At 42.1% G+C, this 11499-nt stretch overlaps 1 protein-coding gene across 1 annotated transcript; it reads right to left on the reverse strand.

Annotated features, from left to right (window-relative positions):
* Nucleotides 1–487: 487 nt before the first annotated feature.
* On the reverse strand, nt 488–8250 carry syn1 (synapsin I; the record flags this gene model as incomplete). Its single annotated transcript, XM_080050839.1, has 13 exons — nt 488–623; nt 1657–2170; nt 2335–2392; nt 3464–3613; nt 3708–3810; nt 3904–3978; nt 4183–4325; nt 4409–4471; nt 5096–5185; nt 5324–5480; nt 5639–5730; nt 6829–6886; nt 7895–8250. The coding sequence occupies 13 exons, from the start codon at nt 8248–8250 to the stop codon at nt 488–490; spliced, it is 1995 nt and encodes a 664-aa protein (XP_079906965.1).
* Between the last annotated feature and the right edge of the window lie 3249 nt (nt 8251–11499).

Raw genomic sequence — 11499 nt, forward strand, 5'->3', positions numbered from 1 at the left:
GGCACCAAAAAACAAGTGGGAGCAGCGTTGTGTTGTTTGGTGTCTTAATTGTGTGTGTGTGTATGTGTGTGTGTGTGTGTGTGTGTGTGTGTATGTGTGTGTGTGTGTGTGTGTGTGTGTGTGCGCGCGTTCATGCAAATACAGGCTTTTGTGCAGGGTTTGTTTTGTGTGACACAATGAGTACATGACTTACTTTAGCGGGGACGCCAGGCAAGGAATGTTTCCGACATCGGTGCCTAAATTTACTGTGTGTTCTACTTTTTGTTCATCTTAAAACATTTTAACTACTTAGGCAGTGGGTGTCAAGTGTGTACATTTTTCACTTTGGGATCACTGTACATGATTTGCAGACGGCATCCTGTTGGTCCTTGTTCATTGGTGGGGAGGGGGGGTCTGTCCATCAGTTTGCCTGTCCATCTTTCTCTCAGTAGGAGGAGGGGGAGGAGAGAGGGGGAGAGGGGGAGAGGGGGAGGGGGCTAATGCCGTCTCAGTCTGAGAAGAGACTGGCAAAAGATTTGCGTAGATTGCGTATGGTTTCAGCCTTCACCTCGTCCTGGTTAAGGCTGGCTGGTGGCGCTGGGGTTTCTGGAATGTTGAAGGTATTGGTAAGAGACTGGGACTTGCTATAAAGAGAGGAAAACGGCAATAGAGGAGAGGAAGAGGCTATTAAAGTCATGCAGCAAACCATGGGATGAACAGGCTCAAGCACGGCAGGACAGAGAGAGAGAGCGAGAGAGAGAGAGCGAGAGAGAGAGAGAGACTGCAGAGAGAAAGCCCAATAAAAGATAAAGCGCATTCCTTTGATTATATGGCCATTCAGTATTGCCATATCATTTCAAGTTTGCTTTGATATGATATGAACAGGGAATGACTTTTCAGCATGTAGAGAGATGCATGTATTTCATCTGGGATTGATGACAGGTGTTTTATGTCTCTCTTTCAAAAGAGCATAATGCACTCTAATTAGTATAATCCAGACTCAGGATTATGGGGATCATGTGTCCATGAAAACCATCAGCTGGCAAATGTATTGACCACTAGTGTAAAATCAATCAAACATAATTGTATTGTAGCCTCTGACTAAAGCGTTAAACAAGTACAGATGAAATATAAATGCCTTAAACAGCTTTGATGGCGTCCAAATCCAAATGAGTTATGTCAGTAGAAGTATATGGTCTGTTTTTCATTTTAACTTTTCGTTTTTCTTTAGGCAGCAAAACAATGAAAATCTCTACATTCTGAAATCATTTTAATTTAACAGCCCATTTGATAAGGAAATGCTGTCAAAATTGATAGGAAATCTAAATTTCTAAAGTTGTCCCACATACACATTTGTGAATGAATGTGAAAGAAAATAATTTGAATTTACTTTACATTAGATAACAATAACATTTCATATTGTAGCTTGTGTTTGTTTTCATGTATCACCATCTGAAATGTTATGTTTTGTGAAACTGCCTCTGAAGAACTGAACAATTTAAGAATGGATCATCACCATCATGCACATCCAGGTGGCTCACTGAAAACATTTCCCGTGTGGCATGCATTTCTCAATGCAGGCAAAAACGTAAAGAAAGGATATTTTGTTTGTATGCTTGACTTAATTAAAAAATTTAAAGAACAACTGATCCCAAGTGATGTTATGATTTATCTTACTTCAGTTGTGGGGAGCCGCCCATAGCCGAGTTGTCTTGGCTGGGCTTTTGTGGGGGCTGAGGCTTCTGCTGCAGCGGGGGTCTTCCTCCTGGCCCCCCCTGAGCAGCAGATCTGGGCTGCTGGGTGGTGGGAGCTCCAGGACGACCTTGCTGTCCGGGGGCCCTCTGCTGCTGTGTCCCCCCCTGGGACTGCTGCCTGGGGGGCTGCGCGGGCCGGGGTTGGCCTGCTGGAGCTTTCTGGCCGGGGCCCCCTGGAGATGGCTTGGTGACAGACTGTTGCCTCTGAGCTTGAGGTGAGCCTCCCTGGCTTCGCTGAGGAGAAGAGCCCTGACCAGAGGCAGGTCTCTGGCCCTGAGGGGCTCCCTGACCCGGGGCCCGGGGCTGGGCTGCAGGGCCCTGGTTAGCCTTAGCCGTAGCACTGAGATCCCCGCTAGCAGACTGCTGCTGGCCCTGTGCTGGAAGTTGGCCTTGAGGCTGTGGACGCTGCTGAGATGGTGGACTTTGCTGAGGACCACCTACAGAAGAGGAAAAAAACAAAAATAGTAATCATTTTCAGATATGTTCCCATTACCCTTGCCTAGAATTAATAAAAAATCATTTCTAAATGAAAACAGATGGTATGTTTTGATTTTAACCTAACTTTAATGTTTTTCGTTATTGTAAAATGTCATGTTCTTACCCTGAGGTGAGGGCCGCTGTACTCCGGGCTGTGAGGCAGACTGAGGAGACACTGCTTTCTGCAAAACACACAGTTAAAAGGGTGATGAGTAAATGGACTTATATAGCGCTATATCTCCGTTTATCACAGATCCAAAGCGCTTTACATTGTTTTTGTACACATTCACCCAGTCACACACACATTCATACACCGATAGTAGCAGCTACCACGCAGGGTAGGCTTAGCACTAGGGTGCTAAGCTAACTATCGGGAGCAATTCGGGGTTCAGTGTCTTGCAGGGGTTCAATGTGGCGGGGAGACGGGGGATCGAACCTCCGACCCTGCACACCAGAGGCGAACTCCCTACCCACTTCGCCACTGCCGCCCCAAAAAAAAGTAAATACTTGTAATACAAACAACTGAAAACCTACAGAAAAATAAAAGCCATGGAAATACAAAAACAAAATTCATGAGAAAAACAAATTCAGTTTTGATAATTGTATTTAAAAAAAATGTATTTACATTTTGCCATAAGATGTTAGACATCTAATAAACCTATCCATAAAAAATATATTCTATGTACAGTATGTCTACTTCTGGCCCCGACTCAGACAAAAGAAAATGATGGTGTTAGACATGTTTCTATCATTCGTATCAATGATAATTTAAAAACCGCATTCCAGAATCTTTACCATGCTGTCATGTGCAATGCGCCCTCCGACTTTCTTGAGTTTTGCCAAAGTGTTAATTCTAGGTCAACCACAAAACACATATTCTTATTGATAATATCCATATAGTATCAATCTAGTTGATGATCTTGTGTGGATAAATCACACACATAACTGGTATGTCTTTGCTATGTATTCACTAAGTTTAAACTGATAAAGTCTGTATCTGTGTGCATTTTACATCTGATATCTGTCGCCATTGTATTGTTATTATGTAAGTGTTATGCCTATCTATCTACCGACTTCTTTGTGTTGCTTTGTTTGCATGTTCTCTTCTAAAGTAAGATATTCTAAGAAACCTGGAGTGTAAGTGTGCTCCCTAGACAGAAAAAGACCAGACTTGACCTACATTACTAACAAAAGAGGGAAAAAAATTAAGAAAGGTGCGAGATTACTGGAGCAAGTATCTGTGGTTTGAGCACCTGTACAGGCTGAGTTGACGGGGAACGGACTGTTACAGGACTTGCAGTGTGTGGAACATTCTGGTTAATTTTAGAAACCACCAGCTCTGCAATCTGAAGGCGATCCTCATCCTGCTGGTCCCCAATCAGTGGCATTGAACAGTCGTCAACCTGAAAATTAACAAAATAAATGATGGATCTAATGGATTTCTCTTATGATCACAGACAATTGTTCCGTTTTTATCATTCTATCGCCTGTTATTACCTCTATAATGTAGTCCTTGCCATCTTTACCATGCAGAGCTTCCACAGCGCAGATATCCAGCCCTCCAAAGATGTCTGCACAAGAGTCCACCCACAACCTGTACCTGTGACAGTGTGTTTAAACAGAGCTATTATGATACTGTGAGAGACATTATAGGATATTCGATCACATTTTATCTACCTTCATGAGCTCTTACTTGTCTGACATGGCCACCTGCTCAAGCATAGAAGAGCCGGTGTTGGTTTTCCAGTTGCCAGAAACAGATGTTCTCCTGTTAATTATAATACAACATATTTACTGTAATTGTCCAGATAAACTACATAAAACATTTTTTTGACAACAAGTGATTTTGACAACAAGTGATTTTGACAAGTGATTTTGTCCTCCAGGACTCCAACTTTAAGTTGCAGTGCGTTGAGCTCTCAGGGCTACAGTAGTCTGAAACTGAATACAGTAGAATACTAATTCCACTCACATGTAAGCTTTGTAATTGTCGCCAATCTTCTGGATGCGGACGTCATACTTTGCATCAATGAATGGCTCCGACGTGGCATAGGTCTTGGTTATTGCCACAACACTGGCAATATCTTGAAAATCATATTGATTGTCGACTTTTACCTGGGGGTAGCAAAGGTCAAAATATTAATACACCGGCTTACATACATCTGCCCTAGAAAAACTGTGTTGACATTGCTGACTACCTTTCCCATTCCTGAGTGAGCATGGCCCATCTTCACCACGACAGGGAACCGAGGGGCGGTGATCTGCAGCAAGAACATTATCACACACTCACATTTCTCATAAAGTCATCATCAGGTACTGTAATGATTAAAACACCAATTTCAATCAACCAGAGGGGACACAAAGCAGCCCTCTTCCATTTCTGTGGGAGATTCTGATTCATATTAATGCCTTTGAAAGCCAGCCCAGTACTGTCAGCCTGTGACCGCAGAGGTGCAGATCACTGCTCTACGGGCACACTCTCACTTTAACTGTACTGACACTGACTTGGCACAGAAATAATAGAAAACTCAAGCCCCATTCCAAAAAAACAGGACATAGTAAACCGATAAGCCTCAGCTGCTGAATGAGATGAAATATTGAGATGAAATATTGGCATGGAAGTGAATTACCCCCCTGAAATGTGGGATGACCTGTGTGTGTGTGTGTGTGTGTGTGTGTGTGTGTGTGTGTGTGTGTGTGTGTGTGTGTGTGTGTGTGTGTGTGTGTGTGTGTGTGTGTGTGTGTGTGTGTGTGTGTGTGTGTGTTCGTTTGTTTGTTTGTATTTAAGGGTACTGTTGCTTAGCATCAGTACACCAGCCCATCAGCACAAGTGGAAAGGGGGAGGGAGAGAGAGAGAGAAGGAGAGCAGATGGCAACTAACTCACCATCTCCTTGTGGTTTGGATAGTAAACCTGTTCAATCAGTGGGAACTCCCCTGGGCCCAGTTGCTTGTGGAGTCTAGTCATCTGTGCAAACTGAAAATCACACAAATGTTTAAGATGTAACATTTAGTATCACAGATTTCTTGTTTTATATGTACAGTACATGAAGTTCTATTCAATGTGCAATATGATTTCAAATGAACAAACATAATGCATTAAATAGATACTTACCACCCATGGTTTGTCACAGAAATTGTAGACAGAGTGCAAAGAGTTAACACTGGGCAGGCCAGCATACTGCAGTCCGATCACCATGTTCCGGTGGTCTCCATTCTTGTCCATGCTGAAGGCATGTTGTCTGATCAGCACAAAGTCTGGCTTCAAAGACCTGGGACATAGGACATTAGCAAAATATTAAACTGCATTGCAAAGCAAACTGAGCAGTTACAAGGCGCTTCTATTCAGGGTTCAGTGGAATTTGAAATTTTGAAGCATTGAATTTCAAACTTTCTTAACGAGAGATATTATGCAGAATACATTACTTACTTAGTAACCTTGTGCCCGTTCCTGATTGCATCAATGTCCACGTTGAAACTGCCGGTGGAATTGGCCACCAGGTTGATTTCAGAGAAGTCGGCCTAAAAGGACATGTCAAGGTCAATCCACAACAAAAACACTGACCAAGAAGAGCAGTGAATTATACTATATGAGCAAGGTTGAACAGTGTACATTTATAAGAAGGCAGACTTTATCTGAAGGGGGGAGGGATAATGGGAACACAGCATGAGGGACAAAAATAGGAAGGGAGGAGAATGCCTCACGCAGAGAAAAAGATGTGAAAACTTTCAGGCTCTTTTTTAAAGCGCTGTTGGGGGCGGATTCTGGTGACACGTACTGCATCAATATAAGTATTTTCCAAGGGCTACAAATACATTTTCACACATTTACCGAAATTATTCTTGGTCAAGTTGTTTGGCTACATAAACAAATGATACATCTCCGTGAGAGATTACAATCAAACGTTTTTAATCAGTCTAAATGGCTTTGCGGAGGCATCTGCCAAAACAAAATAGGTTTCTGGAGAATGAACGAGTGCTGCATTCACCTCTATCTATCAATACTCACTCATTAGTGAACTGGACCCTGGAACATGTATCATTCTAAGGGCTCTCTATGAATACAGTTATAGCTCCCACTGTATTGGATGAGTCATCTATCATTTATTTAAAAACCCACAAATCATTGTTACGTTACTATCACGCCTGTTGCTGATCAGTGCATAGTGGACACATTAGTTAGATTTACTCAACAAAATATCTCTCACCAAACACTTACAGATGGCCACTCCCTCCAAAAATAAAGATACAAAATCAAAATGGGATCAAAGTGAAGAGGAAAGACGCATGACAGTAGGCAGGGGTAAAGCTGCTTGTGCTCACAGGGTATATATGCAATCTACTCATCCTATAGTAATGCCAATGCCAATTTACAGGGGGGAAATAAATCATCATTCCATGTCACTTTCCAGGTCTTGACATAATTAGATCACTGGAGACTGTGTCACGCATCAAACAAAACAGAAAATACTAATGTCTTATGAAAGACTGATGTAACATCCAGTCATGTATGCTCTTTATTGCGGAGGCTTCCTGTCCTTCTGGTGGGGGGGGGGGAGTAAAGATGATCACTAGCACAGAATAAAAGCAAAATAGTTCTGTCTGCGTGAACACACCTACCTGTTCTACCTTGATGTCAAATTCACCGTGAACCTTTTTTCCTCTGAAGATCTTCACCCTGCATGTGAAATAGGGACATGATGACATCCGATTGTTGTTCGTATCATAGCACGAAACACACATTTCATTTTGCAAATATCTCCCCTATAATTGACGGCTGACATTCTCTATGGCATATATTGCAGAGCACTTCAAAAAACCTCCATGAAAATATCCCTGACCGAAGGTAATGTGATCCCAAAAAGATCAAATGAGTGGACATCAATTGAAACAAATGCCACTTCTTTTTTTAAACAGAAATCTATTAGTGGCAGTAGGAAGCATAATGTTATGACTTAAATAATATTATTGTATTTAAATAATACTGCTGCAATGAATCATGATAAGGAAGCTATTTTGAAAGCACCCCACAACATAAATAAAAAAGCCCCCCCCCCTACCTCAACTCTATGAAGTATTAATATGCATATATCCTGCCTGTTGTGGCTGAGTGGGAGAATTTGGCCTATAATGTGGGGTAGATGGGTTTTGATGTAATAATGATGCACAGATCTTCTTGGTTTATTATCACCTAGGGTGTCATTCTGAGACACTTCCGCCCTGTGCACAAAGCTCTAGAGCATGCATAATGTGCTCTGGTGAAGAGGCTTGACTAAAGCTGGTGTACGCATTGTTCTCCACACCACCTTATATCCACTCATCTGAACATATCTGCATCATCATGGTGCCAATACCTGGTGCAGTGGCAATCATGCATGTTTTATAGAATGTCAAAACACTTCGACACAAGCAACAGCTTATCTTAAAATTAAAAATGGCTTCTCCGACTCCAGTCTGTTGCACTTTCACCATGGCACCTTCTTCAGCGCAGAAACACATCTGCAAGGTGTTTCTGGTTTGAGCGAGATGGCAAAGAGGATGTGCTACACGTGATATATCTCAAAGTATGCATGAATCATATGACCTTCTATATGTTAAGCCACTACTTCACCCCTGCACGGCACACATTTCTGTCTAGACGAGGCATCGAGGTGTTCTGGGGGCATTGCGCAACTGCTCTTCTTACCAGTCGGTCTGCTGGTCATCGATTACCAGGAGGATCTTGGCACTGCTGGAGACCCCCGCCCGGTCCGCTGCCTCGGACAGAGTGGCCGCTGCAGCAGCTGTGGTCTGTTTGACAGCGTTGGATAGGGACGAGAAGAAGCCAGATCCTCCTCCACCACCACCTGCAGCAGGCTGCGGCTGCTGCTGCGGCTGGCTGGTGGACTGGCGCCTCTCCGGCGGCCCTGGCGACACTGTGGGGCTTGTCTCCTGCTGCTGCGGCGGCGGTGGCTGATCGGGCCGTTGGAGGTCGGTCATGTAGCCATTGGGTAGGTTGGACATGAAATTGCTGTCCGAGAGACGTCGACGAAGGTAGTTCATGGTGGAGTCTTAGCAACAAAAAAAATGACGCAAAGAAGTGTCCAAAATCTCCTCCCAACTGGATGCGACTCACAACTTGGTGGTGGTGTTCGGTGAGGAAAAAGCAATGACTAGGCTACTTTCCCACGTGCACAAAAGGGGTAAGCAGTGTTACCTAAAGAGAAACAAGCCTTGTGTTACCAATGAGGTGCAGATTTGGAATATTTGCTGACAGTGGTAATGAATCGTGACTGAGTAGCTTGAGGGATTAGCCTATAGGTAAATCAAACCATCGCACATCCTCCTGATACAACAGGGAAAATACATAAGGGTTCACACGACTTACTTTGATGAAATTAAATATTTTTACATTTACACCCGATGGATTGTATTACGGCTAATAAACCCCCATCTACCAGAACAACCACTGTCCGTAGTAACAGTCATAACAAGGCATGATAAAGCCTACCTGGGAGTGTGTCCAAAAGTGATATGTCCCAAGGATGAAGTGAAGATGCCTTATTGTTACCTCTCTGAAAGCCTATAGGTGACTGTCATGTCCTCTGTGCAGGCCGTTCATCGGGCTTGAACCTGTGGAATTAAAGCTACAGTCCTGCCTGCATCACCGGCGTTCTTACCCTCAAGCACAGGCTTTTTTCCCCGTCTTCCCTGCGTCACTCCCAGTTGTCCTGAGGTAGCCTTAAAAAGGAGGAAAAAAAGTCTGCAAGGATGGACGACAGTCAAGCTAGGCGGTGTGCGGAAGAGAACTTCCGGATGGTTCTTACAAAGTAAACACATGTAAAACAATGTATCTTATGGGATTTTACAACGTGAATTCTAAGAAGACAGAGCAGCTTGATACAAAACATTATAACTGAAGTTTAACAAGTAATCAGCAGTAGGCTAACACATTTTATTTAATTTGAATAAAGAAACTGAATTGTCTTTTGGGAATCAAAGTATGTATTTATACCATAACCACTTCATTCTGTCAGCAGGGAACTGGCAAATGTTTTGGATAATGTTTGTGTCATATAAAATCAAAATACTAAACATTTCCTGGATCCAGCTCCTGTAATGTGAGGAAACATTTAATATTTAGGTTTGGGGCATTTTGGTTTGAGATAACAAGACATTTGAATATGTCTTCTTAGGTTATAGTCGTCAAAACATTAGTTTTACCAGATTTGGCAGACCAAACGATTAGAAAAAACTAAAACAAACAAATACTTTAGTCACGTGAAAATAATTATTTGTCAGCCCCAAATTAAAATGTTTAGATTGTACTCAAATAACGTGTGTAGTCTTTTAGACTATGCAATAGATATGACACTTCCGGTGTGGTTCAGCCTGTGTTGTGTCTGCCTTGACGCGTCTCTGCGCTGGGATGCGATGGTGGTGCTGATGAGAGCAGGCAGGCTGACACAGGGGCGTCGCTCCCCGTCAGACACGAGCGTGCTGTTGACTCAACATGGTGCATATTGGTGTTGATGGGACATTGTACCATCCTGGTGTGTTCAATAAATCAGCGGTGGCACCCTTTGGCTTTCATGCCGCTGACATAGAGTGTTAAAGGCTACTTTTGATCTTCAGGAATACTGCTCTGTCAGCGATGCGCCATCTGTTGGTGAACACTAGAGTAAGTCATCAACACAGAACCCCAGGGAGTAGCCCGGGCCTCTACTATGGAGAGTGCAATATTTGGTGGTGAACGAGCCATGTTCACAATGGACACTGATAGGCTACACATTGCGGAATTAATTTCTTATGTGAATCAGAAGAACAATTCCTGGTAGAAATTACAACTGTCTCTCCATTTACCAATAAATAGCCTGTTTTATGTAGAGAAAATAATGAGAAATAAATAAAATGCATACATTTGTGCTGCTGCTAATACAGTTTGATGAAACAGTTCTGGAAGAAATCTTCCCATTTGTGTATGATATTCAAGCATACAATTAGTTGTCCACTGATGTATTGATTGAATGTTAAATACAAATTCAGACCAACATTTTATCCAGGGGTTTATTCATTGTACTCACTGTTACAGATACCCTCATTGAAAGAGACATTTCACTATATATATATCATCATATTATCATATAGTAAACCACTGTAATCTATATGTTACGCAATATCAATTTCAGTTCTTCGTGTAAAAGCATGGTAGTTTCGGTACTTTGTTTACAAAATATAGGCTTTTTAAATCAGGGTAACAACTAATTTTTTTTTTCAGGAATCCATTTATCACAATAATTATTAGCTGGATACGAATGTTGTATTGTAAAGACTCAAGCATTTGAAACTTCTCACACAGGCGTTGTCTTAACTGCTGGTTTACACAGAGTGGAGTGCTATGTCCTGTGTATTGAAACAACAATACACAATACACAAATATTTTCAAAAATCAAATTGAATTCCATAAAATTAAATGGTGGCTAGGCTATATTAAAACTACGGTTCCTTTTTGATGCACTGCCCTGAGTTTTCTTCTTTTTTTTTTTTACGATTAGCAATGAATATTTTGTAACATTCTTTGCTGTCTGAGGTTCAGACACAAGGACAATGAATGCTACAAAACAAGAAAAACTAGGTTGTGCAGATTCTGTGCATTTTCAATCCACATTCCCTACTCTATGTTATACAATGTCTACAATGCATGGTATCTGTCTGTGAGCAAACTTGTTTCTCACGGTTAGTAACGGTGAACTGCATTCTTTAAAATGTTTATTAGGCTACAATAGGTTTTGGTGGAATGCTACTGCAGTGTACGACTTGGGGGGGCACTGTTGAGCTTAGATTGAGCTCAACATAACACTTTACATGCATGTATTCTCAGAGGGACCTTCATGCGGCTCTCTCTCTCTCGTGTTTGAACCAGTTTTATTCAGTATAGCTGCTATTAACCTTAATAACCGATAACCAATAATCAGCAGCAGTATCTAACTGAATATGTACACCAATACTTGGGCACCATAGGGGATTGTTTTTATTGATTCACAATGTACTAATGTCAAACATATCAATCATATCCATATGCTTGATGTCTTTGCACATATTGTATCCCCTATTGCTGACCCTTTTGGCTATTATTTCTTTAGCAGTGCCATCACACAATATCTGAGCAAGATGCCACCACAGGCCTTCTTCTAACGTGAGGCCAAACTCCTCAGTATGCTCTCAGGCAAGATTGTTCTCATGGCAGCTACATTTCCCGGACTTAGGAGTCTTTGTCTGGCCATCAACAAAGCCTTTGGATTAGTGGCGAAG

Source organism: Ammodytes marinus (genome assembly GCF_949987685.1).
Source record: "Ammodytes marinus genome assembly, chromosome: 2".
NCBI lineage: Eukaryota > Metazoa > Chordata > Actinopteri > Uranoscopiformes > Ammodytidae > Ammodytes > Ammodytes marinus.